The sequence below is a fragment of the Capronia coronata genome (genome assembly GCF_000585585.1).
Source record: "Capronia coronata CBS 617.96 chromosome Unknown acBCG-supercont1.5, whole genome shotgun sequence".
Taxonomy (NCBI): domain Eukaryota; kingdom Fungi; phylum Ascomycota; class Eurotiomycetes; order Chaetothyriales; family Herpotrichiellaceae; genus Capronia; species Capronia coronata.
Window position 1 is genome coordinate 1,750,337 of NW_006912897.1, and position 26,621 is coordinate 1,776,957.

A 26,621-nucleotide genomic window follows, 5' to 3' on the forward strand; every position below is an offset into this window, starting at 1 on the left:
CGTGGGCTCGACCCCTGCTGGCTTGACCAGGTCTCCTTTCTTGTCTCATCTCTCAACTCTCATCGTCAATGCAACACATTAAGCACAATACCAGCGACGATTACAGCGCCTGCCCGACGCCCTGTCCCAGATACCCTCCGTCATGCTGCTGCTCCCTAGCGAGATCACTCGCCCTCAGCCTCCTCCTCCGCCCATTGATTCCAGCAATACCTGAGTCGCGCATCCCATACGATCCTCCACTGTCTCTGGGCTTACTAGTTCTGCTATTGCCATCGTCACCAGTCGTCCTCTCACGCTGCCATCCCGCGGGCATGCCCGTGGAGAGGCGCCAAGTCGAGTCATAGCCAGACATGGCCGTCGCGGCCACGGCATTATCATCACGTCTCCGGGCCAACAGTTGGGATGTGGAAGGATGGTGGTTGTGGTTGTGGTCGACAGAGGCGGAGGGCTCCATCGTCTGGAAATCCGAGTCAGAGCCATAGCTGTAAGTGTTGTGATTGTGATCGAAATCGTAGTCGCCACGGCTGTTGCTGTTGCGCTGAGGAACGACTCCCATGTCAGGATAGCGACTGTCGCCGTTCAGACCTTTTGCTAGAGTGTTCTGCACCGAGGCGATGTCATCGGACTCGGGGACGTGGACGTAAAAGCCGTCTGATGCAGCAGCTCCGCCGGCCGACTTTCCAACTCCACTTCCACTTCCGCTGCTGCCTGACATGCCAGTCATGTCGACAGGGTAGTATGGCTCGTAGAAAGAGCTCGGGGTGGCGTCATAGCCAAGGCTGGGGGCGTAGTCAGATTCGTAGCTGTAGCGGGCTGCGCTGCGACGGCGTGGGCTGCGAGTCGCTCGTTCTGTCACTAGTAGGCCGTTGCTGGTCCGTCGAGGAGCGCGTGGAGGGGAGTTCGATCGATCGCGTTGGATCTCGCTGGACAGGGGGCTCGGCACGGCTGGACGGTTGCTCTGACCGACGACCGCACCGGCGTTGGCCAGAGCTGCGCTGTTGCGTCGGTCATTTCGAGAGGATGGCGGTGATGGTGCGGAGGAGGTCTCATGGGTGTTTTGCCGAGGCTGACTGGGGGGGATAGCCGCCTCTTGAGGCGCGCTGACTATCAGAGTTGGTCGCTGTCGCGATCGGCTACTGGTAGGAGTAGTGGTAGGACCGTTGTCGGCGGGGTGGTCAACATTCGAGGTGGCATTGTCGCTGGAGGCGTGGCTGGAAGTCGATCTTCTCGAAGACTTGGACGCTCCAGAACCTTCAGGGTGCGACGGAATCTGTGCATACTGAGGGCTTTGGCTTCGCCGGGGACTGCGTCTACCGTTGCTGCTGCCGCTGCTGCTCGGCGAGAATGGGTGGTTATGATGGTATGTCAGAGCTGTACCGCCAACAGCCTCAGCAGCGAGACTTGGTGCACCGGCTGACAACTCGGCGTGGCGCTCCTGCTCAGCATTAGGCGGGATGTATTCTTTGTCAAAGGCGGCATTGGCTCTGGCGGCGTCGCGGCTGAAGCTTCGATGATGCTCGCCACTCTCGCGTCCGGAAGGGCCATCAATTAGGGCACCGATTTTGGCGTTTGGGTCAATCGGCGAGACCGGAGAATAGGGCCATGGCTCGGCGTGGTTGATCTGGTTCACTGGGACTGGTTTGCGGTTGATCTTGTATCGCGGCTCGACTTCTGGGATATGCTTCTCATCCAGCACTGCGTCAGTGTGCGAATCCCGCTGGCGATGCACAAAGTCCTCCTTTGCGGCTGCAACTGCCAGCGCGGCGGCGAGGGTAGTGTGCTTGGACCCATTGTTTTGGGGCACGTTGCCTTTGGAGCTTGCTGGAACTCCCGTCCGTTTCTCGGTCAAGAAAGGGTCATCGCCTGGCACCATCCCGTCAGTAAGGCCAGCCCTGGCGTTCGGGGCTGTTCGCCTAGGTGGTGGCACGACAGGGACGAAAGGATTCTCATGCTCCCCGCTATTCCGAAATGCGGGATGGTCAGACATGAGAGGAGCGGCTCCAGAGGCGCCGGGCACAAGGCGTGAGGTATCTCTACTTCCGGTGAGAGTGGAGGCTCGATCCAGTCTCCAACCTTCCACCTCGTCGTCGCCTGGGGAGAGGGCCCGATGCCGAGGAGACTGGCCATGGTGCCGCCTCTTTCGGCATAATAGCACCGTGAGAATGGTCATCCCGAGGGCGAGGGCGCCCAGGACAGAGCCGAGTATTATAGCTAACTTCGAGCTGTCGTGATTGGACGCTGACGTCGACGGATGGGTTGTATCGGTTGCGGCAGCAGCTCCCAACACTGAAGAACTTCCCAAGGACGAAGACGGTAAGATCAACGAAGGAACTACCGACGAGGACGTCCGTGAAGACGTTGATGCCGAGGTCTGGGAGTAGCTGGACGAGGCGGCTCCAGAGGTGGGAGAAGACAGCAAAGACGAAGTTGAGGATGGCGACGAAGTTGTAGTCGTGTCTGGACTAGCCTCTGGGACGACTATTGATCTTTCTGGCGTGCTTGATGACTGAAAGCTGGACGAGGTGGACGTGGTAGCGACTTGTGACGAAGATGAAGCAATTGCTGCTGAGGCCGCCGAGGCAGCTGAAGCCAGTATTGAGGTCGCTTCTGTGTATATTGAATATGCCTCCGACGCAAAGATCTCCAGTGGATCCGCAGTGTTTTGTTGCGCTGCGACGAGGGAGAAGAAAGTCGGTGCAAGCACCCACGCCTTGCGGACCCTCATTGTTCGCCCGCCGAGTTTGGGAGCTCTGTCGTTGGTGTTATAGATTTGCCTTCTTCGCTCGGGAAGCATGCTGTGAAGCTAGGACCTCAAGAGGGAGACAGGGCATTTTCAAGAGATTGAAGTCGGAAATATCATAGCCACACTCAGGTGGAATAGCAAGAGGATCACTTCCTCAAGAAAATAAGTCACGGCACTTACCTGGGTATTTACCTACAGGGTGGTTCATAAACGCCGGATCTTCGTTTCTGCGCATGGCCTCGAAGATCTTCATGGCCACAATGCCTAGAGGCCGTTGTGTTCTCTAACACCATGCGCGCAGGGGAGAGCGACGAGTTGCAGGTCTTGCAGTGGTAGATCTGCATGGGCCTGGACCGGATTCGCATACGCAGCTAATGCAGCTTCATCCTGTCCCTGGAAGCGGCCCGACGATGTCATGGTTGGCAGTGGACTAAGGTAACCGACTGAAGGTGTTTTCAAGTCTGAATGGACGTTGAAAAAGAACCTGGATGTTGACTGGGAGGAATCCTGGACAGTATACAGGGGTCGTCGATGCAGGGACGGAGGTGATGCTGTGGCGTGAATGGCGGCTTCTTGTGGCTGCGTGGCTGTGTTCTATCGACCCGGCTCCTGGCGTCGTGCCAGTGGCGAACTTGTAGCCATGGAGGTTCTTCCAAGCAGATGGGTCTTTCATTGTGGTGAACAATAGTTGGAGCCTGGAGAGGAGATAGTAGGGAATCTGCATTAGCAGTCTCGCAGTCTCGCATTCTCGCATTCTCGCAGTTTTCCTCCCCTGAAGCTTCTGCAGGAGTCTCGTCCATTGGGAACTGATAGACAGAAGAGTCGCCACCAACGCTTCACGAGGCTGATCATACCCTGAAGTATTCCTGATCAATTCTGTTTTTGTCTTATTTTTAGACAGCCTGTAGGGAGGAGCCATCATCGGTTGTACTGTGTAGCCAGATAAATCCGCTGACGATGGCCAACCGGACGGCTAAAAGTGTCCGGCAAGAGATGTCGAAGATTATCAAGACCACTTTCATGTCGTCCAAACATCTGGCCATGGTCTTGTTAGTAGTGTCTAGTGTTCGACCTCTACTGCCAGCCGTAAGGTCTCTGGAAATGAGGACTTGATGGCCACAAGAAGAGAGGCTGTTATGGAAGGAAGGTTCTCGCATGGCTTCTCATTGGTACAGTTCGAGATTGCCCAAACCCTCTCGTCTGTGGTGCCGAGGACTAGCAAGCTTCTCGAACCATCGTGTTGTCGAGAGCTCGCCAGAGCTCAGTCTGTCAACACTAGGAGCAGAATATTGCCGATTAGTGCAGACACATTGTACATCAAAGGAAGGAGAACATTGAGGGTCTTGTGAGTAGATAGATATACGTTTCTCGGTGCCTCGCAACGGCTGGCGAGAGTCAAAGGACAGGTACCTGGTGCTTGATCCAGGAGAACCTGTTATGTGGCAGGCTTAACACTTATTGTTCGCCTTTTGTGAGCATCTGGATACTACTCCGATCTTCGTGGACAATGTCCAGGAGTAGCACATGCCAGCTTACAGAGTCGTAGATATCATGGGTAGTACCTTTGTCCGTAGAAAGAGAGTACAACAGACAGAGTGTGTCTGACTGCGTGATTGGGCCTTTCATCTGAGCACGTGATCTCTTATCAGTCGTCTTCGAAATCGATCAGGTGACCCTTGCGGCGGGCGGATGGAGGGTCCGCTGGTGCCTGATATGACCCCACCCAATGCTACCTATACAAGCCTAGGTCCGCGGCCTAGCACTTTCTTGGCTGCTATCTATCACATATAATTGGTCTGTATTCGAAGATAGTACGCAGTAGCGGACATCATGTGGGCCTTAATATGGCCATCAGGTTCCGCTGATGTGCTTAGAATCCACTATTTGCTCAGCATCGGGGTCTCTGCGTCTGGTTTCTGGGTCTTTGCCGCCCCCCTTCGCTCCTTCCTCCTTCTCTCCCCTGCTCTTGCTTTCTGCTGCTGCTGCTGGTGCCTTCTGCTTTCTGCCGTCTGATCCTCGCCTCTTCCTGCGAACCTCTACCATACAACCTTCCACTCTATCCAAGCCACGACTACACCTTGTACCACTGCTGCTACTACTACCACTTCTACTTCACTCTTGTCTCCCTTTTGGTCGCCTCAAACAACACTTCTTGATCCCATTTCTTCCTGGCTTGTTCTTAATACACATCCCCTTTCACTGCGCCTATTCCTCTACCCGTCGCCGCCTTCTCTCCGGAATATTGGCCACCACAGGGATCCGCTTATCCGCATCTTCTGCGTCATTCATTCCATTCCGCTCCCGCACGCCATCTGTCCTCTGTCTTGTTCGATAACGACTCTTCAACCTGACTGGGCTCATTTCGCTCCTTTCTGCCTACCTAGCGCTGCGCGCATTTTGTACACCAACTAGTCCTTGTAATACACAACAACAAAACTTCCACATTCGACGCCTGCGGAACTCCTGCACAAGCATCAACCACGAATGAGAAACTTCATCCTGCTCGACTTGATTAGCCCTGCTTGTGTCGACTGAAGTGCTTGGGAAGTACATCCACCGAATTCAGTGAATTAGGAGACCATTGCGGTCCTGCGTTGGTCAGAAGAGTATCTTGGGTGGGATCACAAAGCCGGTGCTTAGTGAGGGAAACATATGGCTGGTGGCGATATTCCGAGTCTTGGGTGACTAGGCGGTGCGAATGAGCGATCTACAATTGAATATCATCCCCTATTGCAACGTTCTGAGGAGCGCTCCGGTATGTTGCGCCTTTTGTCTTGGACGGGATGTGATAAGGTCAATTCTGCAGAGATGAGGATGTTTGTCCCTAAGCAAGAATCACTTGTTTCTGGTGGTCTTACCATACCATCTCCTCACAAACGCAAACAATCGCCCGACCAGCAGGGTCAGCAATCAGAGAGGAAACGGACAAAAATCACTGGCAAAGATACTTCACAGGTGATGGCCTCCGAATCAGGAGATGCCCTTTCTTCTACTGGACAAACAGCCACTTCATCCTTCGCTATGCCTGGACAACCATCGTTCCTACCTTCTCCTCCTGAGATCCGCGCTGGGGATTGCGAGATGGACGGCTTGGAACACGAGACACAGTCTAGTAAGGCTGCTGCCGCGGCACGTCTACAATCCATAAGGAACGTGGTTCAAACCCAGCTTAGTCTGGAAATCGTGCTCAAGCATAAAGAACTCCGGCTGATCGACCAGGAAATTGCCAAGTGTCAAATCTCCTTGGAGCAACTGCGGCGGTGCACGGAAATCCCTTACCCAGGTACTGAAGGGCCCTCTTTGGCAGTGAGCGAGGGTACTGGACATGCCTTGCGTGGCTCCTTCCCGACTCCTCTACCCAAATCCCCGGCTCCGTGGGGGGTGACAAATGGTCCTTACACTCGTCACTACGCGAGCTGGCTTCTTCCAGATCATCGATTCGATGGCGGTGAACCTGAGCCTGTGAGCAGCTTCCCGGCAGGCAAGTCTCCCCTGAAGTCGAGATCGACCAGGGGAAGTATTGTGGATGTTCCGCAAGCCTCAAGTGCATCTCGCTCTCAACGCAGTGGCAAACTCAAAGCTCTACCGGCTGGTTACGGTCATCCCAAAGAGAAGGCAACTGGTCCTATGATTGTCAAGAGGAAGTCCGACGGGCGCATGGTGAAGCTTGTCTGTCCCGACTGTGGTAGACACGATTTCGGCAGTGCACAAGGATTCATCAATCATTGTCGAATAGGACATGGCAGGAGCTTCGCAAGTCACGATGCGGCCGCTGATGCTTGTGGAGAACCGGTCGAGATTGATGATTCGGGAGCAATGGTCGGTATTGAACCTGTGGCTACACCCACAGGTGGTAACGTCCATCCTCTCATTCGCTCTGCCAAGTTGTTGCAGCCCTCGGCACCGCGGACGGCGCAATCGTCGCCATCCTCAGACGACGACGGACGAGTGGTCAAGTCAAAGGAAGTATCGCCCGACTTTAAGGGTTCAGTGTTGACACCCAATTTGTCGGAGCTGGTTAAGGTCAAAGGACTTGGATTTGATCTTCAAGAGATGGTAATTGATGCTAAGCAGAAGGTTGAGATGCCAGAGTCGGATTCGGAGGATGACCAAATGGATGTTGATGTGCCCATGCAAAACACAGCGCAAGGCCGACACCCGCAAGTGGCTGGAACGAAGCAGCCTTCTAAATCCACCAAATCTCCAATGTCTTCGCCATTGTTGAGTACCAGCATGTCGAGATCGGCCGCCAGTACGCGCAGCAGTCTGCCACAGTTCGACGGGGCGGCCGATAATACCGTCCAGCAACGCCCGAGAGGAATCGACATCCCCACTGAGCAGACCTCCATGACTGAAATGCAGCCTTCAGATCCGTCCCCAACTAGTGAGTCCAACCAGGCTCCGAGTTTGGTCGACGACGACGAAGAGTTCGAGCCTCACTCGCCCACAAGCAGTTCCGTGTCTGATGAACAAGACGTTGGTGAGGTTGATTTTGAGGTTCGAGGCGACGAAGACGACGATGCCCGAAGTGTATTGCGAGGTCCAGATTTTCAGCCCAGTTGCACACAACCTGCAAGACCTACTGGGCACGTCAGACGACCTTCGGCCATCCGTCGACAGGGTGAAGACCGGGAAGAGAAGCACGTTACTTTCGTGAGTCCAAGTCCGGCCAGAGACTTGCCAGCACCTCGTCAAGCCGGTGACCGGAAGAGGAGGAAGGCCTAGAGGGGTCTCTGTTAGGACGGCTGCCTCAATAGAGTGTATGCCCAACAGAGGTCATTGTGAAGCATCATTGCACACTTCAGTAGGCGTCCAGGCTTTCTTTCGTTGAGAAAGGAGTGACTTGGTGTATGAGTGACGAAGATGTTGGATATAGGAAGGGGCGTGGTTTCTTGAAAGAATAATCACGCTGATCTCCAGAATGTGTCATGTAAATATCTTTGTGGCGTCTGAGTAATATCGGCCATGCTTCAGAAGACCTCGTGTGTGCAAATCAATATACAAGACTCAACTCTATGAAAAGCATGGCCGTCTTTGTTAAGCCACATATTCGTCGAGTATGTCTGTGCTCAACGTGCCGTGGTCGTCTAGTAAAGCCTTGTCAGCTGGCAAGGCTGAGGATCTTCATATCCACTCCCCTGCGCGCCATTGCGTCAGATGTTTCTGGAACCGCCAAGGCTCGGATTCGGTCTTCTATAATTCGATACTACAGAGTATACTACTACTATTAGCCATACTCACAGTGCGGGAACCGCAGCCCCTGATCAGACAATTGTTCAATCTTGGAGATATAACATCCCACAGGTGACATAAGTCTTTGAAGTGCATTCCCACTGATTCTTGAGGACAACAGGTCATCAAGACCCAAAGGGCAGGAGGTTCGGACAATGGCGCAGAAGTGTGTACACAAGGGATGCGGGAAGACGTTCACCGATCCTGAGGAGGAGTGCATATACCATCCAGGGCCGCCCGAATTCCATGAGGGTCAAAAAGGTGAGTTGTTGCCATTTCGGCTACCTCAAGCTGCTCTCATGCAGCTTCTCTGCCACCAGGGGGTCCGCAGTAGCGCAGCCCATGGCGGAGAAGCAATATCCCGATTACAGGCATGGCTCCGTCCATACGAGAGATGCTAACGAGACTTTGAATGATGACCTACAGGCTGGAAATGCTGCAAACCTCGAGTCTTGACCTTCGACGAGTTCCTGGCCATCCCACCCTGCACCAAAGGGAAACACTCGACCGTTGACGACACACCCGCACCACCACCCAAACCCGAATCCTCTACAACAGCGCCGACGCCTGTAACCGTGCCCATCACGAAACCTCTCTCGACCAACCTCGGCAAACCCAGCCAGCAACCGACCGCGTCGTCGACACCCAAGCCTGAGCCGCCTGAAGACGAATCGGACGACTCCGATGCCGAAATCCCTGCCGGCGCGACATGCAAGAGACGAGGATGCGGGAAAGTTCGCGACGAAAGCATTCCCCGCAATGAGGAGGAGTGCGTGTATCACCCAGGAGTGCCGCTTTTCCATGAAGGCAGCAAGGGCTGGACATGCTGCAAACGGCGAGTCCTGGAATTCGACGAGTTCATGAAAATCGAAGGATGTAAGAAGAGGAAGCGGCATTGCTACGTGGGCAAGAAGAAACCCAACAACAACAACAACAAGGCCGGCGGGACCAACGGCGCGGCGGCCGCAGACGAGGAAGAGGAGATGCTGAGTACTGTGCGCAACGACTTCTACCAGACGCCGACCAGCGTCATTGTCAGCTTCTACTTGAAGAAGATTGTCAAGGAGAAGGCCAAGGTCGAATTCAAAGACAACGGAGTGGACATTGATTTGGATTTGCCTACCAGCGATGGCAAGCGGTTCAAGGCTACGATACCGCTATTTGCCCCTATCGAACCCGGGAAGTCGCAGTTCAAGATCATGGGTACGAAGTTGGAGTTGGAGCTGGCTAAGAAGGATGGAACGAGTTGGTCGACGCTGCGGAGTGACGAGAAGGGCACGGGCGAGAGGATTCAGGTTGGAAGAGCTGCCAGATTGTTGTAGAGGGTTTCATTTGGAGGCATTTCTCGCTTTCTTCAACAATGGCTCGAACATCTCAAAAAGGACGATCATACGGGCATAGCAAGGGCGTGGCTGGCCATGGTTTGAGGACGCTACGTAAAGGAGGGACATCACAACACAAAAGAATGTGTTCCTGCATCGAAGCTTTTGGGTTGAGCAAATAGAGCCAGAGCAGTATCATTTTCTGCATATATAGCGGACACAGGAAAAAGCATTCCCACTACAGAACTTGCACCTACAGTGAAACCTCGTCTTCCCTTCCGACGACCACGACATCAAACATGTTCCGTCCAGCGCGGAACCACGAATGATCAGTGTTTCGAGTTTTCTCTTCCTCAGGTCTCGTGGTTGTGTCTGACTCCATGATCTTTCTTGTTTCGACCCAAACTCTTCTTGTTCTTGCTTCTTTTTGCTTTCCACTCATTGTCATTGTTTTTCTTTTAGCAATGCTGAACTTTTCAAATGCTGGTATGTATCATCTCCTCCACAGCTCCACGCGATCGAAAGCGCATGCAGCCATAGTATGTTTGGGAAAAAGGACGGTGACTGGTCTTCTCTCTGCGAAGCCGGGAACGGAAGGAGATCCATTGAAGAAAATCAAGAATAACCCTCAGCAAGCCACCGTAGTGGAGCTCCGGTGTATAAGTGTATACTTTACATAGGTAATGTAACACCTCTACTGATGATGAAGAAGAGAAAAAAGAAAAAAAAGAGGGAGAAAGCGATTGCCGGCGGAAAAGATATTTGTATGACAACCTTGCCTACGTCCCAGTCGGGTATGGCGGCGGCCTTGGCGAAACGAGACGTTTTAGCATTAGTGCTCACGCTGCTTTTAGTGGGAGTTTGACATCACCATCCCCTGCTCAGCCTTGCGTGGATGTGGAAGTTATGTATCAACGTCCCGGTACTACACTCCAGGTCTCAATTGACAAGGAGGTTTCTGACTGCTTTCACGGCTTAACATTCCAATTGACTACGAGTCGATGTTTCAGGTGCGTTGACGAATGTATGCTGCAGGAATATAATGTCGATGGCGGGATAGATACAACACGACTTCTCCAGCCTGCTTCTGGAGCCATGTATTTCCTGACCACGGATTTGTCCTTGGAGGGCAGCCATCGTCGTCACCCTGAGTATAGGGAAGGAGAGAGAGAGAGAGCGAGGCCTGCAAATGGCTTCTGATGTACCATTGAATCATAGCCAGTGCAAGTACGAGAACTACTTGATTGTTTGCAGTGCCTAGTGACAGGGTGATGTGGTCACCGAGGCATTCCATGCCAAAAGCTCTTGTTCACCATTGCTGCTGCCATAACATGTCTCCCATGATGGGCGATCGCTGTCTGGCAGCAGGTATTCGACACCAGCATGATCAGCTCTCTCTTGCTTTCCATTTAGCATCTCCCAGCATATTAGCATGGTAGTCCGCCATAATATCGACCAAGTTAGGCACTCTGCACCCACACCAGATCTTGCCGTTCCCATTTCTCAAAGTTTCTGATTCAAGACTTTTCGTCCGCTGGGTCCACGTTCCGGACCGTGGAAATATGGTAGCGACAATCTGGTAGTGATTGAGCTGTAGAGCCCGTGTCTTCGACTCGGTGGCTAGTCACTGGACTCATCCTTGCCATCTTGACTGTCATCGGGTGTATCCTCCTTCTTGACAATTCTGCCCTCGATGGGTTCAGCCTTCAAGCCGGCTGGAGCTCTTGCCTTCGCCTTCGCCTGTGGAGTCGCTGTCTTGGTTTTCTTCACAGTTGGATTTCCAGCCTCATTGTCATCGTCGGCCGCTTTGCCCTTTCCTCTGGCTCGCTTGGCAGGAGACTTGGTCGGAGTCGTTGACGTGCTGCTACCATCACTAAGGCTGCGGGCGATGTCTTTGATTTTTGCGATACGGTGAATGATGGCCTTTGCCGTACAGTCTATCAGACAGTCTGGTTAGTATCGTAATGGGCAAGAATAACACAATGTTCGCAGGGGACTTGGGAGCGAGTTTACCTGGACCCATCATTTCCGCAACGGCTCCATTATTGATTTTCACCTCAGATGTTGCAAGCACAGCTGCGAATAGCTATAGTCGTGCAGTCCAGTCAGCAGAGAGAACAGAAGATGACAATCAGGACGAGCACATCGGGCGATAGAGACGTACCTTGGCATCGGCGTCAGCATCCCAAGTCATAGGCATCTTGAAAGATTGTGAAGTGGTATTGGCTTGAACAGCGGGTTTGGTGGTAGCGGTGATTGGAACTATTCTGAATCAGTTTCTGACTTGAAGGAATAGAGGAAGGTAGGAGATAAAAGGGAAAAGAAGACACTCACTCTACTTTCGAGTACGACGATCAAGTCTCAGCTAATAAGCGTTATGGTAGCCGAGGATCCTAAGTAGGTCGAGCAGGTTTGGTAGAAAGAAGAAAGGTAGAAGAGGGAGGAGAAGCAGGTATTTATGGAGGAGGCCAGTTCGTGATTTGATGTCGTGTTTTCGGGTTAATACGCTGCAAATCGTTGTCTCTCCCTGAGTGTTGAGTGAAAGAAGAGTGAACTGACCTGTGTCCCAGGATGCCTAGTGTTCTGATCCGAGTCGACTGTGACTGAGTCTTACTGTTAACCCGAAAGAGGCAGGCCGACGTACAAAAGAGCTGAGCGATCCTCATGATTGTGATCATTCGATTGAATCTGAAGTTTTACCATACAGACGCTTCGCACCTGGATTATGCCTTATCTGGCTGGATCATTTTTGGCGAGACTTTCCATCGATTCCGAGTACATCTCGTCCAGGACTGGCGCTTTTGGAACATTCGATCCTGTGGCCGATAGGATTCGCTTATTCCCTATCCAACGCTCCTCCATCCGACCCGGCCTCAAGTTCACCTGAAATTCTGAGACAACCTACCACTGGCTGTTGGCTCAAGATGACAGGCCTGTGCTCTTCTTGACCTCATTACCTTTTTGACGCATTGCTGTCGATCTTGCGGACGATCACCATTGCCAGAGCTGCAGTTCGTAGTCCAAGGTCAACCACCATGGAAGCCTGCTATCAATGAACTGGTTCAACTTGGCCCGAAAGGCTGATCTGGACTGCTTGAACATGGAGTAGAAGGCAGAAGTGTTCGACAGTTCTTAGTGCGAAACGAAATAAAGTATCCATCCTGCTGGTAGAACAATTCATTCCAGACTCGCAAGGTCAAGTGGAACACTGCTCCCCCTTCCTGCTCGGTACCTTTTAGGTACTCCTGTAAATTGTCGTGGTGGTGGCAACTGAGAATCGTCCTGGAACTTCCATCTATTATCCTCGATCTTGATGGGCCCCGACCGAGCTGAGGAGCCGATCGAGCCTCCATTTGTGAGTGTATATGAGCTCGCATCCAAGGTTGAGTGCGAAGGACGTTGCGATATCCGTTGAGAAGGAGGCGGTGATACAGGGGATGAGGGTGACGGGGGAGTTTCTGAAGCACCGTGAGATGGTTGTCTGGCGAATGCGGCAGTCGCAGCTTTCATTGCAAAAGAGGACCCAGAACCGTTGGTCGTTGGATGTGAGCTCGGCGGTGGAGGCGGTCCAGGCGGCGGCGGCGGCGGTGTTGATCTAGAAGGTGGCTCGGATGCAGGAGATAGTGGCATTGGCGGTGGGGGAGGTGCCAAAGAAGGTGCTGCGTTACTTGGAGGAGGAGGAGGCGGAGGCGGCGGCGCAGGAGGTGCAGGACTTGCTGTAGGAGGCGGAGGCGGCGGTGGTGGAGGAGCTGGGGGAGCAGGGCTGGCGGCTGGCGGCGGTGGATGGGGAGGAGTGGGAGGTATAGGGCTTGCTGTTGGCGGTGGTGGAGGCGGAGGGGGAGGAGCGGGAGGTGCAGGGCTTGCTGTTGGCGGAGGCGGAGGCGGAGGGGGAGGAGCGGGAGGTGCAGGGCTTGCTGTTGGTGGAGGCGGAGGCGGAGGCGGAGGAGCTGGAGGAGCTGGACTTGTTGATGACGGCGGTGGTGGAGGTGGTGGTGGTGGAGGAGGAGGAGCAAAACTCGAGGATGAAGAGAGCGGAGGAGGAGGCGGTGGAGCGGGAGGTGGCCCAGAAGTGCTCACTTTCCTTGCTGTCGGAGGAGGGGGCGGAGGCTTTCCGATCGCCAAATTGACCACAGATGACGGTTTTGATAACGGTTTGGGAGGAGCCTTTTTGAGATGAGCTAGCGGACTCGGTATGGCCGGGGCAGAGTCTGTTGATTGTGGAAGAGGAGGCCTGATCCCAGGAATGGGAGGAGCGGGCATCGAAGGTGGCCGAGGTGCGCCGCCCAACGGTGGTCGAGGGATTGATGGATTGTTCGATTCCGAGTCCGAGTGAGCGCCATCTTGACCAGCACCGGTGTCGATTCCCCCTCTTGTCTTCTTCAACTTCGGCATGCCTCCAGCAAACAAGCCTCCCAGTTGTGGAGCGCCTCCCAGGCTGGCCATAGCATCTCCCCCTGTATCACTATTGCTTCGGGCTCGGTTTGCGTTTGGAGCTGGCGGCGCCAGACCGCTTGGTGCTCTCATTCCTGGTACTGGCGGTGCGCCGGCCACAGGTCCACCTCCGCCGCCGGCCTTGGTATTTATCAATGGCGCTGAACGGTCATTTGTGACGGCCTTTTTCAGCCTCGCTCCTTTCGTGATGTCTGATAGTAAAGCATCCTATAGCCTGTGTTAGTCGTCCGGTCGACATTTGCGCTCTATCCTGGAGGGCCATATCACTCTTGTCTATTCTTAGGGGTGGGCAACGTACTCGACTTTTCGCAACCGCTTTGGGCGGTGCTGCTGGGAGGGCATTTCCTGGAAGAGGCGGTGGTGGTGGAGGTCCTCCCGAACCTATACCTGGAGGAGGCGGTGGTGGAGGTGGAGGAGGTGGAGGAGGAGGACCAGGCATCTTGTGGTGGTTTCGTCTTTCGTGCTTCTCGTCGTTCTTCTACCACAAAGGCTTGAAATTGACACGGACAAGGTACTCGATAACGGCACAAACAAGGACTGGTAACTGCCAGGAGGACTCGAGGTGTCTCAGCAAATGTACATCGAAGAGGTAATGGCAGCCTGAGGCGCAAACAGGCCGCGCATTTGCAAATGTGAGAGAATCAATCAATGAAGAAGAGTCGGTCCCTAAATTAATGTATGGACTTCAAGTTGGAGACGTTGGTTGGCAAGGGCTAAACCGCAGTTCGTCATACGAGGGCGGCAGAGTTGCCCTGCAGAGACGGACTCCCTCTGCCTGGCTACTACTAACCACCTTGTACTCCACAGTATTCGTACGTACTACCACCATTGGACTGCCCACAGCTTGGATTACTGAGTCCCTGGGGCATATCACAATTCATTCACATCACATCCGCAGGCAACAAGATATCCCAAACATGTTAAGCTGTTGGACGCGCGTTCCTGCAAAGTGATTTAAATCTATTGATTGCTCACACTGGCAACCCATGCTTCGTTTTTGCAGACTACCGGATCCTGCCGCCTGAAGCCAAGGCATGCCAGCAATCGCACAAAAAACTATGGAACGAACGCCCCCAACGTAGCAGACCTCTGTAACAGACCAGACACAGGCAGATCATTCATATGCGTGATTGAAGCATTTTCAACTTGGCAAGCTGGCTGCAGTGATGGCAATCTCGACGTGAAATTGGGATTATGTCCACTGCAGGTCTTGCGAAGACATTTGTTGCGAAAAGAAACATGAACTTCGGGCCGATTTGTGGAAGATGACTGGCTATGTCTGTCAAGCCACTGCTAACAATGGCCCCTTCTTAGAACGTGACAGCAAAGGTTGATCAGTTGTGACCGGCCTTCCGGAGAGAGTTGCTCAACCATTCGAGACCTTCATAGAGACCATCACCCGAGGTAGCGCAGGTGGATTGAATGTACTGTTTCATACGTTAGTTGCCTGCATGCCTTTTAGGGATATTGTTTGCTCTTACCCAGGCACGTTGTCGAAGACTGTGGAGACCAAGCTTGTCGGTGATTTCGGCGGCGTTCATGGCATTCTGCTGCAATTAGACACTGATTGTTGAATCTATCGGGACGAAGACTTACGGGAAGATCCTGTTTGTTGGCGAAAACCAAGAGCAAGGCATCACGTAGCTCATCCTCGTTGAGCATGCGCTGAAGTTCCTCACGTGCCTCAACAATACGATCTCGGTCGTTGGAATCGACAACAAAGATGATTCCCTGGGTGTTCTGGAAATAATGCCTCCACAGAGGTCGGATCTTGTCTTGACCACCAACATCCCACACCGTGAATTGAATGTTCTTGTACTCGACCGTCTCAACGTTGAAGCCTGCGAAAGGGATTAATTCGCGTCACGAGCGTCGCACGGAAGAAATTCGGCGTACCAATTGTGGGAATTGTGGTACTGTGGACGTTAGCAAGACATCTAAAGGTAGTCACCAGAGGTCGTCACATACACAATTTCGCCGAGCTTGAGTTTATACAAGATGGTGGTCTTTCCAGCGGCATCAAGACCCACCATCAGGATTCTCATCTCTTTCTTCCCCCATAGCCTGTCGAAAAGCTTTGAGAATGCAAGACCCATGATTGCGACTGAGCTGACGGGGAGCTGCGAAGAGGGAGGCAGGAGAGGCGGTCTGGCGATGATAGCGTTAGTGAGATGCCAAAAAGCGCGTAAACTTCTATGAATTGTGAAATGCAATACACAGAGGGGGGATGATCGCAGGATCTACCGTGTCGCGAGATATAAAGGTGAAGCCAAGGTTGTCCCTTTGAAGGCACATGTGTGGCCACTTTGTCCTCGCGACCGTGGGTGAGATCCGGGATCAGGCAGACAGTATTCATTTTTCACATACCAGAGAGGATGGAGTGACTATTCCTGGGGCAGGAGTAGCAAAGAGTGTCGATAGTTCGATGGAAATAATGGGTGCACGAGTCGAAATAGGACGATAGTCAATTGGGGGTGGCCGAGTTCGAGGTTGAACTCGCAGGTCGCAGGCGCCAAGCCAAATCTGTTCGGCTGACAACTTGAAAGTCCTACTACGAGGACGAGGGGATGGAGATACCAGACTACACCACAACGCCTACACTGTACTCCACTACTAGTACTAATCACTGGCCACTGTTCACCGCGTCTTCAGCAAATGTGTGGCTTCTACTTTAGCGCGCCATGGTCTCTCGGGACGTCTTTTCGTATATTCAAGCTGGCATTGAGGACGCACAAAGAACATACATACACGCTCGGGCTGCTTCAAGGGGCAGGGGCTTGGTCTGCACCGTAAGGATGGGTCAATCCTTCTTCTTTACATACCAGGTCAAGCATAGAACGCTGTCATCATCTTGTCAGTTCGGCATCTATAACAAATCTCGACCAATAATCAAGCAGTCACACCACAAAAGAACACGTGCGACACCTTTCATCCCTTTCGACAAAGGGGCTTGACAGTGCTCGGCTGATAAGTCTAGTAGATTGGCGCTGCATGAATAGCGGTCTCATATACTTTTTCAGGCCTATACATGGCCAGTCCTCCCCTCCTTAAACATCGATCCTCATCGCCAACACAAAACATGTTCTTCCTTCCTTCTCGATCCTCTTGTTCTGGTTGATGACCTCGAAGCCCCATTTTTGATAAAACGCCAATGCGCGCTCATTGCCGTGGAGGACGTTGGTGACACACGAAGCAGACACTCTGGTTCTCTGCTGCACACTCTTCCATGACCATATCGATGGTTGCTTGCACCATTCGCTTTCCTAGACCGAGGCAATAGAAGTCCACGCCAATATAAAACGCTGCCATGAAGTACTGAAGTAATCCATAACCTGCACTGTCGGATTTCTCCAGGTCTGTTGCGATGGCAATCACATACCCTACCTGTTTGCCTTGAATCAAGCCAGATCTCTCGTCCGAGGATATGGTATTGGGATCAGATGAATCGCGCTCGGATCTGAGACCCTTCTCGGCCAGAATGCTTGAGGCTGATCGACCTCACTGTCGTAGATGGAAACGAAACTGTCAGGAATTTGTTTCAGGCTCTTCAACCGAAGAGTTTAGGCGCGAGGAGTGTTCGAAGAGGGTATTCCGGTCAGGAGCCGGTCTGAGAAGCCCATGACTCGAGAACTTGCATGCGGTCATTGTTCACAGGCTAGTCTTAAAGGTATGATAGGAACCGCATAGTCTTGATCGTAGTCTTCACCCCCTCTGACCGGAGAGGAGGGTTTCCTGCGACTGTGTCACCTCAGGAACCAGCCATTGGGTACTCCAACGTCTGCCAGCGCGGCCTCATCTGATCGCTCTCCATAGGAGATCAGCCACAGGAAGGCAAGAGGGGAAATGTGGGTTGCTTGGGATTGACTCGACAACTCAATAGCTTACTAAGCAGTCTGAAGCGACCCCAGGAACCGAACGCCTCCAATGGGAGCAGACTTGAGATGCAAGAATCCACTTAACCTGATTAGGCCTTAGCTCATCAAAAGTCTTGGCACTTCACACTGGATTTTCGACGTCGAACATTGGCCTTCGCATCGCCGTCTTTTCTCTCAGACCACCAAGTTCTCGCGCAGTGCCTCACCATAAGAATTATATCAATTCTTCTGGAAGACTGTCCTCAAGATGTCGAAAATCACAGTCGGTTAGTCTTTTCCCCATCCATCTTGCGCCATTTGTGCACCAGAAATGTGCTGACAGATTTCCTTAGCCGGAGTGCGCCAGAACGTGCAACAACTTCTCGATTACTCTTTGAACGAGAAGAAGCGAAACTTCCTCGAAACTGTCGAACTCCAAATCGGCTTGAAGAACTATGACCCCCAGCGTGACAAGCGTTTCTCTGGCACCATCAAGCTGCCGACCGTTCCCCGACCGAACATGGCCGTCTGGTACGCCACCCCGTATAATGCGCATTCGGGTCAACGCAGGAAGCGAAGACCGAACAGCATGACAGCAGCATAGCAAGAGAGAAGACAGTACTGACGCAAGACACAGTGTTCTCGGTGACCAGCACGATATCGACCGAGCCAAGCATTTCGGTGTCGACGCCATGTCCTCGGACGACTTGAAGAAGCTGAACAAGAACAAGAAGCTGATCAAGAAGCTCGCCCGCAAGTACGATGCCTTCGTCGCCTCCGACAGCTTGATCAAGCAGATCCCTCGTCTCTTGGGTCCTGGTCTGTCCAAGGCCGGCAAGTTCCCTACCCCGATCTCCGCCAACGAAGATCTTTCCGCCAAGATTACCGAGGTCAAGTCCACCATCAAGTTCCAGTTGAAGAAGGTTCTGTGCATGGGTGTCGCTGTCGGAAACGTCGGTATGTCCGAGGATGAGCTGATCTCCAACATCATGTTGGCCATCAACTACCTGGTCAGTTTGTTGAAGAAGGGATGGCAGAACGTGGGAAGCTTGACCATCAAGGCTACCATGAGCCCGCCCAAGAGATTGTATTAAGTTATATATCTCTTGGTGGCTGGCTCATGCTTCGCTTCGCTTCTCGAAGTCAAGTCTTGTCGCCTCACGGCACGATTTGATGGCCAAAGCAGTCAAGTGTTATCACTTTGACGAAAACATGCAGATTTCATAGTTCCGCATAAGAAGCCGAAATGAAAGCCATGAGACGACGCCAGAATTTGGTTCCCGGCGTAGTGAATTATTCCGTTTTATGTTTGTACACGATGCATGCTTACTGCATGCCCTCCATCAAATCCGTCTTATCGAGAATCATATCCCTCATCCCGCATTCATCTCTTAGTCTCTGCCAATCCTCGCCTTCCTCCTCGCCCCATCGGTGCTTTTCCTGGAATCCCCAAGCCAAGGCGAGCCTGTCGAAGAAGGCGCGTTCATCTTCGCGGATCCATCGGTCGCTCAGGCCTGTCCCTGGGCGCCAGACGACACGCACCATCTGGTCGTTGGACGTGGTTATTGCAACGAAGCCGATTGTGGTCAGTGTGCCAATGTAAGCCGTGGCCGCTGCGATGGCCGTGTATTTGGCCATGTCGACGTCCATTGTGTTCTGCCATTGGGATACCCAACTTGCTCCAGCGTATGCGGCGACCGGCGTCCCTGCAACGAACAAGCCTGGTAATGATGCACGCCGCAGGACCCTGTTGGCGCGGAAAGCCGGAGTTGCTACGGTTGTATCAATGATAGCCAAGGCCAGCGCCAGATTCTTCTTGAGGATGGCCGATTCCAACGCTGCCTCAGCCAGATCCAAGGGAATAGCGTACTTAGGCACTTTGGGCCATGGGTCGGAATAAGTGACTGGCTTCGTCTTTGGGTTGGGTATCTTCTTGTGTGCATACAAATGGAATATCTCCGGAAGGTACTCCGGCTTCCCGAGAAGACACTGAATCCGGACGTACACTGCGAGTATCTCCTGGGAAATGTACACCTTCGGGTCGCGGAGTAGCGTATAGGCTAGCTCAGCGATTGTGTCTGCAGCGTTCTGTCGGAATGGCGCCGACATTTCCCTATCTGGTATGAAGACTGGACCATCTTTCGAAGCATCTTTATCCTCAGCCAAGTCACGAAGCACTGCCTGCGATAGATCTTCCCCTGGCCTCTCCGTCACGTCATGAGGGCCATTGCTTGTCCCAAAGACAATACAATTCGCGAACTGATAGCACCCCAAGATGATAGCCATGACTTCCTCAGCCGGGGCAGCAACATCTTGCGATGTTAGGCGCGAAATATCGTCCTTTAGCTTCTTTAGTCCTGCGGCGGGATTGAATGTTTGGAGGGAGAGCTCTGGAGGGATCTCGATACGATCAGGCGTCGGTGTTGGTTGAGGTTGCGATGCTCTTTCAGCTATTGCTGCTCCTGTCAAGGCAGCCTTTCGAGTCCTTGGAAGGAGTGAAGCATGTTTCCGTGACTTTGCCGCTACATCCTGCTTTGGAGTAATTGTTGCCAATGAGATAAAGTGCCGTCGACTTGGGTTCAATGCGAGGACTCTTTGACATGAACGACAAACAAAGCCCGCTTGTCGCGGCACTAGAGTCGCCATACTAGGTCAGGTAGTCGTGCTGGTACTCGACGCTGTGTTCATGGAAGAGGGCATCACATACACTGTTCTATTGCGCAGAAATGTCACTGCCGTACTAGTACTACGAGGCACATCGGCAGGACTTCGGCAAATATTGCTCACGTGAACGCTTACCTAACTCTATAACGGTGAGGCAACATTACGCTGTACGATGTCCTAGCCTAGTAGTTTCAACTTCCTTGAGCTTGAGGTACCCTGCATTGGCACAACCCAGTCACGTCTCACGATATTTTGAACACGACGTTTGCTGGTCTTCGTAAGGATCTGCTCGCCCCTCCATCAGGGCAACCAGGAATCTTACATGTGCTGGGGTGACAATCGAAAACCCCGGTTGTTGATGAGGCGGCACTCGAACACCTACCCCTTCATGAGGCGAGGTTTCGGCAGCCATGCCATCTTCTTTACCACCTCCAGCAAAGTTAACAGCGGATGCCGTGCAACGAGCACTGGAGCTTTATCCCTTGCTCGTGGAGAGGGTGTATAAGGCCAAGCTAAAGGATCCGAAGAAAGTGGCGGATGCTCTCAAACGCGACAAATGGCGGTTCGGCGAGTTGCCGGCTGCCATTGCTGCTATAAATTCAGGAGGGAGCAACGAAACGAAGCAGTCGACCTCTCATAACGATATAGTCGACGGGGCACTTGCCAAAGACGCTCTTGAGAGGCTGGTGCAGTGGAAAATGTAAGCTTTACCTTGCTCAATGGCACCTGGAATTGTCCTGTTTTGAGGCCCTGAACAACACCACCGGTGTAAACCATTGCGGCTGTCAATCAGCTGCTCTTCTTCTGCACAAAAACGGCGAATCTCTGGGACGAATGATAATACCGCGGTCCCAATATGCTTGCTCATATCCCAAAATCGCCTCTAGGTGACATCCTTAATCTTGATCTTGGGTTCTTCCTCTTTACACTGGCCTTGTCTCCCTTACTTCCACGATCCACAAGGGGCCGTCGTCCCAAAATAATCAATATAACTGTGTCCGAGACCTGACATTTTTCCAGTACGCATGGCCACTCTCGCCCTTTCTTGCCTGCCATGGTGAGAAAGAACGAAACTAGTGCAGTCCTGACTCAGACCAAACTGGCTTGGGAAAAGCTATCGACACATCAGACAGGAACAGCCCCGTCGACGTCAACAGTCACTGCGGCTCTTGATGTGGTCTGCGAGCTCAAAGGCATCGGACCGGCAACCGGCACTCTGATTCTGAATGTGTACGACTCGGACCACGTGCCCTTCTTTCAGGATGAGATGTTTATGTGGTTCTTCCCGCACACAAAAGGCGACAAGCTCAAGTATACTCAGAAAGAGTACCTGCAATTATTTGATTCAGCTCGACCGGTGCTGGAAAAGCTAGGTATTAAAGCTATTGAGTTGGAAAAAATCTCTTACGTCCTCGGACACTTGGAGTTGCTGGAGCCAAATGAAAGAAGCAAGCTGGAGCATGACCTCAGGTTGAGTGAAACGGAGACCAAGGACGAAGAAGTCAAACAAGAAGTGACTTTGGAGGACAAGAAAGTCAAGACCCACCAACCACAAAAGCAAACAAACACGACCCAGGTAGCAAAACGAACATCATCGACACTCGAGATTGATAAGAAAGAGCAGCAACCACCGAAGCGCCGGTCACAACGGATCAAATGAAGGAACAAGCTTGTTGCGAAATTAAATCAACGATTAAGGTGTGAATTGTTTATGTCTGCTCCCTGCACACCCCGAAGCAGAGAATAGGTGAACGCACACTTTCCCCCAAAGACCAATGCAATGCTATGAGACTATCCCGCAAGCACAGCTTTCACCCATATTTTGTATTATTACAAGACGAAGCCGAGCCTCGCGAGAGCCAGGCCGAACAGGCTGCCAGCGATTCCTAGGCTGGCTGCACCATTATCGGAGCTGCCAGTTGTACTTGCCGACGCGGAGGCTGAGGAACCAGAGTCGGTGGCGTGCTTGCATCCTGAACCCTGGCCCCCCACGGGTCAAGCAATCCCAAGGTTTGTGGCCTTGTGGTTTGGTTTGGGATTCGCATGAGCAAAAGAGCCCCGCTGCAGGAGACGGGCAATCACACACAGCTAGTCCGTGAAGCTAGCTTCTGAGGTGGACAGGATCTGTGCAACGTCTGCGGAGAATGCCTCGAAAATGGTCAGAGGCCGGATGTCTTGAACCGGCCCCAGAGCCGATGCCTGCACGTGTTCACTTACCTGCTCCTTAATTTCCTGGCTTGGCCCCTTTTTCACGAGAACTTGCATTCATGTGAGTAGCAGAATGACACCACAGAGACAATATGATGTTGCAAGTGGCACTTACAGAGTATCATTGCAATCTGGACACCTGTCGCGATATGATATTTGGCGACAGAGTTCTCAGCAGGCGCCGATATCATTCTGTGGCTGGAGAACGTAACCGTTGCCTGTTATGGACTAGCTTCAGTGGATATATATTGTTTATCCGACTTCCCGACGATCTCTGACTGGCGGGTTTCCAACGTCAAGTGGAAAATGGCTCAGCTCGTACCACCACTCACTCACTACTGCCTTGCCCTCTTCCTGTGCACAGCTGTAACCTGGCTTTTCATGTTCTGCCTCTGTGACTAAAAGGCCATGCATCAATACTGCTTGCTAGGAAGCCAAGTTTCAGGTGCTGTGCTCTGTCATGGCATAATATGGTGTTCACAGGCAAACCATCGAGAGCGTGTGCTCATTGCAGAAGAAGGAAGCTCCGAGTAAGTGGCTATGTAATCATCTACGAAGATTTGCAACCCTGCTAAGCAAGTCACAAGTGCGACCTTCGCAAGCAAGCATGTGGTCAATGTGTGAGAGCCGGACTCACGTGTTCCGGTTACCGTGACCCGAATCAACTGAGGATCCGAGACGAGAGCAATTTGACGAGACAAAAGGTTCTCGAGAGTCGTCGAATCATCAGGTTGAATGTACAGACCATCGACTTATCCATTGAGGAGTTAGCAAGGGCCACCTTTTGCTCTCACTATGTCAATGGCCTGGCCAAAACCTATGATGTGCTCCAAAGCATCGGCAAACAATCCCCACTGGACAAACACCTGGCGGCCAGCCTTGATGCCGCTAGCTTGGCCTTCTTCTATTTCCGACACTACTCCACGGATGCTGCACGGCGTGCACAGGAAAAGTACTTGTCAGCCTTGCCGCTAGTAAACAAGGCGCTGGGTTCCGCCGATCTAGTTGCTCGTGATTCGACGTTGCTGGCGGTACTCCTGCTGGACCTGTTCGAGAAGATCATGAATAACAATCCCCGGTCATCAGATTCATGGATGAGCCATGTCAACGGTGCTTTGGCTCTCCTCAAGGTGCGAGACGTGCACCAATTTCAATCCTACGTCGGGCTCCGGCTTTCCGTACGTCTTTTCACAAACATGCTCATCAGCTGCGTCGCGGCAAATGCTCCCATTCCACCGGCTTTGGATAAGCTCCGTCAGAAGCTTGACCCCTTGCTTGACCCCTTGGATCCCAAGTGGCGAGTGTCGGGACTCGTGATGGACTATTCGAATTTCCGTGGAGCGCTACAGACTGGCTGCCTCGCACCCTCGGACGTGGTTTTACAGGCAAAGATTCTTGACGACAAGTTTCGTGTGCTTGCAGAACGCCTTCCTCCGTCGTGGATTCGTCACAGTGTTCCGGGCTCGAAGCAGTCAGATCGTGTCTTCGAACAGTACTATGACGTCTATCCGGATTACTTCACAGCGCAGACCCGCAATGTGATTCGAATGATGAGGATTCTTTTGCATGATACCATTCGATCGGCCTATACGGAATTGGCGACCTCTGACGACTACCCATGTCTCGACCAACACATTCGGTCCTCCGTCGAGATGATTGATAGTTTGGCACAAGAGATATGCGCTCCCGGACCACAATTTACGGCAGTTGAAAACGTCCGTGACAAGATCGATGACTTTTCGTCGGTGCGGAAAATGCATTATTATACCCTGCTGTTCCCCTTCTATGTGGCTGGGCTGTTCGCGAGCCCGGAGAGCGGCATCACGGAGTGGGTTGTTTCCCGACTAAGATCGATGGCGAGCACATCAGGAATCAAGAATGCTCGTCTCGTCGCAGATATACTTACCGCATCAGAAAAGCCTGCACCTTGGACGATCTACGCCGTTTTGGGAAGTTATGCCTTTGCGGCCTGAACAATGCAGCTAGGGATGCTGAAATCCAACAACGGGTTGAGAACCCCCATGGCGTGCTAAACCGCTTTGGCCTGGGCCTATATATATCTCCATGACTGTCTTGCAAGGATCAGTGTCGGGGGGTGCATGTCTTCTGGACTCGTTGTACGCTCAGACGATCACCGGTAACTTGCAAACCGGTGGCGATATCATCACATCGTAGGCTTGGCCTTCCTCCCGGTGTCAGACTTGCTTGACCGAAGGAGATGCAAGGACGGACTCGCCGCAAGGAGCTCGGTTGGGTCTTTCGCAGCATCAAGATGGGCAATATATACGGTACGCTGCTGTGGAAGGCCTCGAAGAACATATGCCCGGCCAACATTATGTACTCGGGAATACAATAATCCACGGAGTTGCACTGGGACAACATATTGAGTGCTGCGTCCATGCTGGCTCTGACCGCAGTCGGATGAAGGCCTCCCAATTCCGAATCATCCTAAGTATCGCACCCATCAAGGATCGGAAGTCTAAATTGTTAGATGTCCAATATAATGCCACAAATCGATCGAGCAACAATTGGCTGCATGTTTGATTTTTGATCCATTGCCTGTCCAGGCCAGGGAACCTTGTGACCGCTAAACACTTGCCGCGACGTCTGTGTCGGCTTGCCATCTTACTCGTTCGCATGGAAAATGGGTCCCTGCCTCTACCCAAGAATGAGTCTCGCCTCTGGGTCTCATGACTGGAGCATGATGATTTGTAGCACAGTAGCTTCAACGGTTGATTGGTCGTCACAACTTCGTTTGTTTCGGATTGCGCAGCGGACCTCCTATCATTGTCTTCCATCTTTCATCCACCGTCTGTTTCTCGAGTAACGATTTCGCTTGCCAGATCTGATTGTGCTCGTCTTCATCCTCCTTCCATATCTTCATTTCGCTGGCTATCCAGGCGCTGGAGTGCTCAGCAGTCCTGTCCACAGCTTCCATGGCAATCAAGTGTCCAATATCCTCGAACAATACACTTTTCACTCTGCCGGCTGGGGCCCCTCCGCTCCCGCCAACACCGACACCAGTATGTTCCATCTTAGCCTTGCAAGACTCAGGAGTCCCGACTTCGGACTTGCCGCCGAAGATGTACAATACACTAGGCCGCAGCTCTTCCAGCCGGAAGAATGCTTGGTGTGCTTCCGCGCGATAGAAAGGATATATGGTGGGAACAGTAGGATTCACGTCCGGGTGAGTTTTCCTATTGACGGGTTTCCCATTGTATCCGTACCCTTCATAGTTGGGCCGCAGAAATGTGAAGACTTCCTGGTGAAGTGAGGTGGTCAAAGTCACTTTCGGCGGTTCTTTCTTCTCTGGGTGTATTAACGTGGGCATGTCTCGTAGGCCATACTGGATCCACCGATCCAACACCCTCGGATCCCATGCTTGATAGAATTTGCTGGCCTTGAAGCCTTTTGCTGCTTCTTCTCGAGAAGGCCAGACGTCGCGGCGGAACGTAGACAGACGCGCCGGGCTGGGGCCAGCCTCTGGGGCGACACTGGAGTGTATTTGTATTACTGGATCGATCAAGACCAACGTGGTAAGGAGACGGGGATGTATGTATGCAAGATTGACCCTGCAGAGGGAAGGAAAGTCAGCTACTATCCAACGGATGAAGACAGGATGTGCCATACAGATGGTTACCGCCCATTGAGTGGCCGATGCCAATCAGAGGCCGGGGCATTTGATCTCTCTTGAGATTGATGAGATGCAGCAGGTCTCGGGCATGGTCATTCCAGCTAGGGTCATTCCCGAGGAGCTGCTCGTTGAGAACACTGCTTTGGCCCTGTTGCGCAACGTCGGCGATCCATATGCTTCTTATTCGGAACCCATTCGTCTTCGAGCGAGCGTGAATGTCGTCCCATAACGGCTCGTACAGTTCCTTCGGGAAGGCGTTCGCATGGGCCCCTATTATGGTCACATCCCCTGGCTGCGGGTTCGGGTTGTCTTTTGGTATATATTGCTTCACTGCTAACTGTAGTACATCCTCTTGCGAGCCACTTAATGCTCTGGGGTATTCTCGGATATGTTGACATGGGATGGTATGCTCGACGACGTAGAAGGACGACATGTTGTTGAACGTCGGCGAGATGACAGGCTAGCATTCAGATTACAGGAGGAAGATACTGTCAAGGAAAGAGAGTCATCCT

The 26,621-nt window shown here is 52.5% G+C and overlaps 12 protein-coding genes across 12 annotated transcripts; 6 read left to right on the forward strand and 6 right to left on the reverse strand.

The window, feature by feature from the left end:
• Nucleotides 1-100: 100 nt before the first annotated feature.
• On the reverse strand, nucleotides 101-2,794 carry A1O1_06299 (uncharacterized protein; the record flags this gene model as incomplete). The annotated part of the gene is made up of 1 exon (XM_007727178.1): nucleotides 101-2,794. The coding sequence occupies one exon, from the start codon at nucleotides 2,792-2,794 to the stop codon at nucleotides 101-103; it is 2,694 nt and encodes an 897-aa protein (XP_007725368.1).
• A 2,970-nt stretch (nucleotides 2,795-5,764) lies between these two features.
• Nucleotides 5,765-7,468, forward strand: A1O1_06300 (ADA HAT complex component 1; the record flags this gene model as incomplete). Its single annotated transcript, XM_007727179.1, has 1 exon — nucleotides 5,765-7,468. One exon carries the CDS (start codon nucleotides 5,765-5,767, stop codon nucleotides 7,466-7,468), a length of 1,704 nt encoding a protein of 567 aa, XP_007725369.1.
• Nucleotides 7,469-8,130: 662 nt separating this feature from the next.
• On the forward strand, nucleotides 8,131-9,297 carry A1O1_06301 (uncharacterized protein; the record flags this gene model as incomplete). Its single annotated transcript, XM_007727180.1, has 2 exons — nucleotides 8,131-8,236; nucleotides 8,402-9,297. The coding sequence occupies 2 exons, from the start codon at nucleotides 8,131-8,133 to the stop codon at nucleotides 9,295-9,297; spliced, it is 1,002 nt and encodes a 333-aa protein (XP_007725370.1).
• Nucleotides 9,298-10,917: 1,620 nt separating this feature from the next.
• A1O1_06302 (uncharacterized protein) lies at nucleotides 10,918-11,497 on the reverse strand (the record flags this gene model as incomplete). Its single annotated transcript, XM_007727181.1, has 3 exons — nucleotides 10,918-11,234; nucleotides 11,311-11,383; nucleotides 11,462-11,497. 3 exons carry the CDS (start codon nucleotides 11,495-11,497, stop codon nucleotides 10,918-10,920), a joined length of 426 nt encoding a protein of 141 aa, XP_007725371.1.
• Nucleotides 11,498-12,474: 977 nt separating this feature from the next.
• On the reverse strand, nucleotides 12,475-14,188 carry A1O1_06303 (uncharacterized protein; the record flags this gene model as incomplete). The annotated part of the gene is made up of 2 exons (XM_007727182.1): nucleotides 12,475-13,956; nucleotides 14,048-14,188. 2 exons carry the CDS (start codon nucleotides 14,186-14,188, stop codon nucleotides 12,475-12,477), a joined length of 1,623 nt encoding a protein of 540 aa, XP_007725372.1.
• Nucleotides 14,189-15,083: 895 nt separating this feature from the next.
• Nucleotides 15,084-15,845, reverse strand: A1O1_06304 (ADP-ribosylation factor; the record flags this gene model as incomplete). Its single annotated transcript, XM_007727183.1, has 5 exons — nucleotides 15,084-15,176; nucleotides 15,231-15,296; nucleotides 15,346-15,590; nucleotides 15,646-15,665; nucleotides 15,718-15,845. 5 exons carry the CDS (start codon nucleotides 15,843-15,845, stop codon nucleotides 15,084-15,086), a joined length of 552 nt encoding a protein of 183 aa, XP_007725373.1.
• Nucleotides 15,846-17,871: 2,026 nt separating this feature from the next.
• A1O1_06305 (60S ribosomal protein L10a) lies at nucleotides 17,872-18,697 on the forward strand (the record flags this gene model as incomplete). Its single annotated transcript, XM_007727184.1, has 3 exons — nucleotides 17,872-17,890; nucleotides 17,957-18,134; nucleotides 18,241-18,697. 3 exons carry the CDS (start codon nucleotides 17,872-17,874, stop codon nucleotides 18,695-18,697), a joined length of 654 nt encoding a protein of 217 aa, XP_007725374.1.
• Nucleotides 18,698-18,929: 232 nt separating this feature from the next.
• Nucleotides 18,930-20,249, reverse strand: A1O1_06306 (uncharacterized protein; the record flags this gene model as incomplete). The annotated part of the gene is made up of 1 exon (XM_007727185.1): nucleotides 18,930-20,249. The coding sequence occupies one exon, from the start codon at nucleotides 20,247-20,249 to the stop codon at nucleotides 18,930-18,932; it is 1,320 nt and encodes a 439-aa protein (XP_007725375.1).
• Nucleotides 20,250-20,677: 428 nt separating this feature from the next.
• Nucleotides 20,678-20,971, forward strand: A1O1_06307 (uncharacterized protein; the record flags this gene model as incomplete). Its single annotated transcript, XM_007727186.1, has 1 exon — nucleotides 20,678-20,971. The coding sequence occupies one exon, from the start codon at nucleotides 20,678-20,680 to the stop codon at nucleotides 20,969-20,971; it is 294 nt and encodes a 97-aa protein (XP_007725376.1).
• A 350-nt stretch (nucleotides 20,972-21,321) lies between these two features.
• On the forward strand, nucleotides 21,322-21,927 carry A1O1_06308 (uncharacterized protein; the record flags this gene model as incomplete). The annotated part of the gene is made up of 1 exon (XM_007727187.1): nucleotides 21,322-21,927. The coding sequence occupies one exon, from the start codon at nucleotides 21,322-21,324 to the stop codon at nucleotides 21,925-21,927; it is 606 nt and encodes a 201-aa protein (XP_007725377.1).
• A 1,018-nt stretch (nucleotides 21,928-22,945) lies between these two features.
• Nucleotides 22,946-24,448, forward strand: A1O1_06309 (uncharacterized protein; the record flags this gene model as incomplete). Its single annotated transcript, XM_007727188.1, has 2 exons — nucleotides 22,946-23,005; nucleotides 23,063-24,448. 2 exons carry the CDS (start codon nucleotides 22,946-22,948, stop codon nucleotides 24,446-24,448), a joined length of 1,446 nt encoding a protein of 481 aa, XP_007725378.1.
• A 770-nt stretch (nucleotides 24,449-25,218) lies between these two features.
• On the reverse strand, nucleotides 25,219-26,542 carry A1O1_06310 (uncharacterized protein; the record flags this gene model as incomplete). Its single annotated transcript, XM_007727189.1, has 2 exons — nucleotides 25,219-26,047; nucleotides 26,106-26,542. 2 exons carry the CDS (start codon nucleotides 26,540-26,542, stop codon nucleotides 25,219-25,221), a joined length of 1,266 nt encoding a protein of 421 aa, XP_007725379.1.
• Between the last annotated feature and the right edge of the window lie 79 nt (nucleotides 26,543-26,621).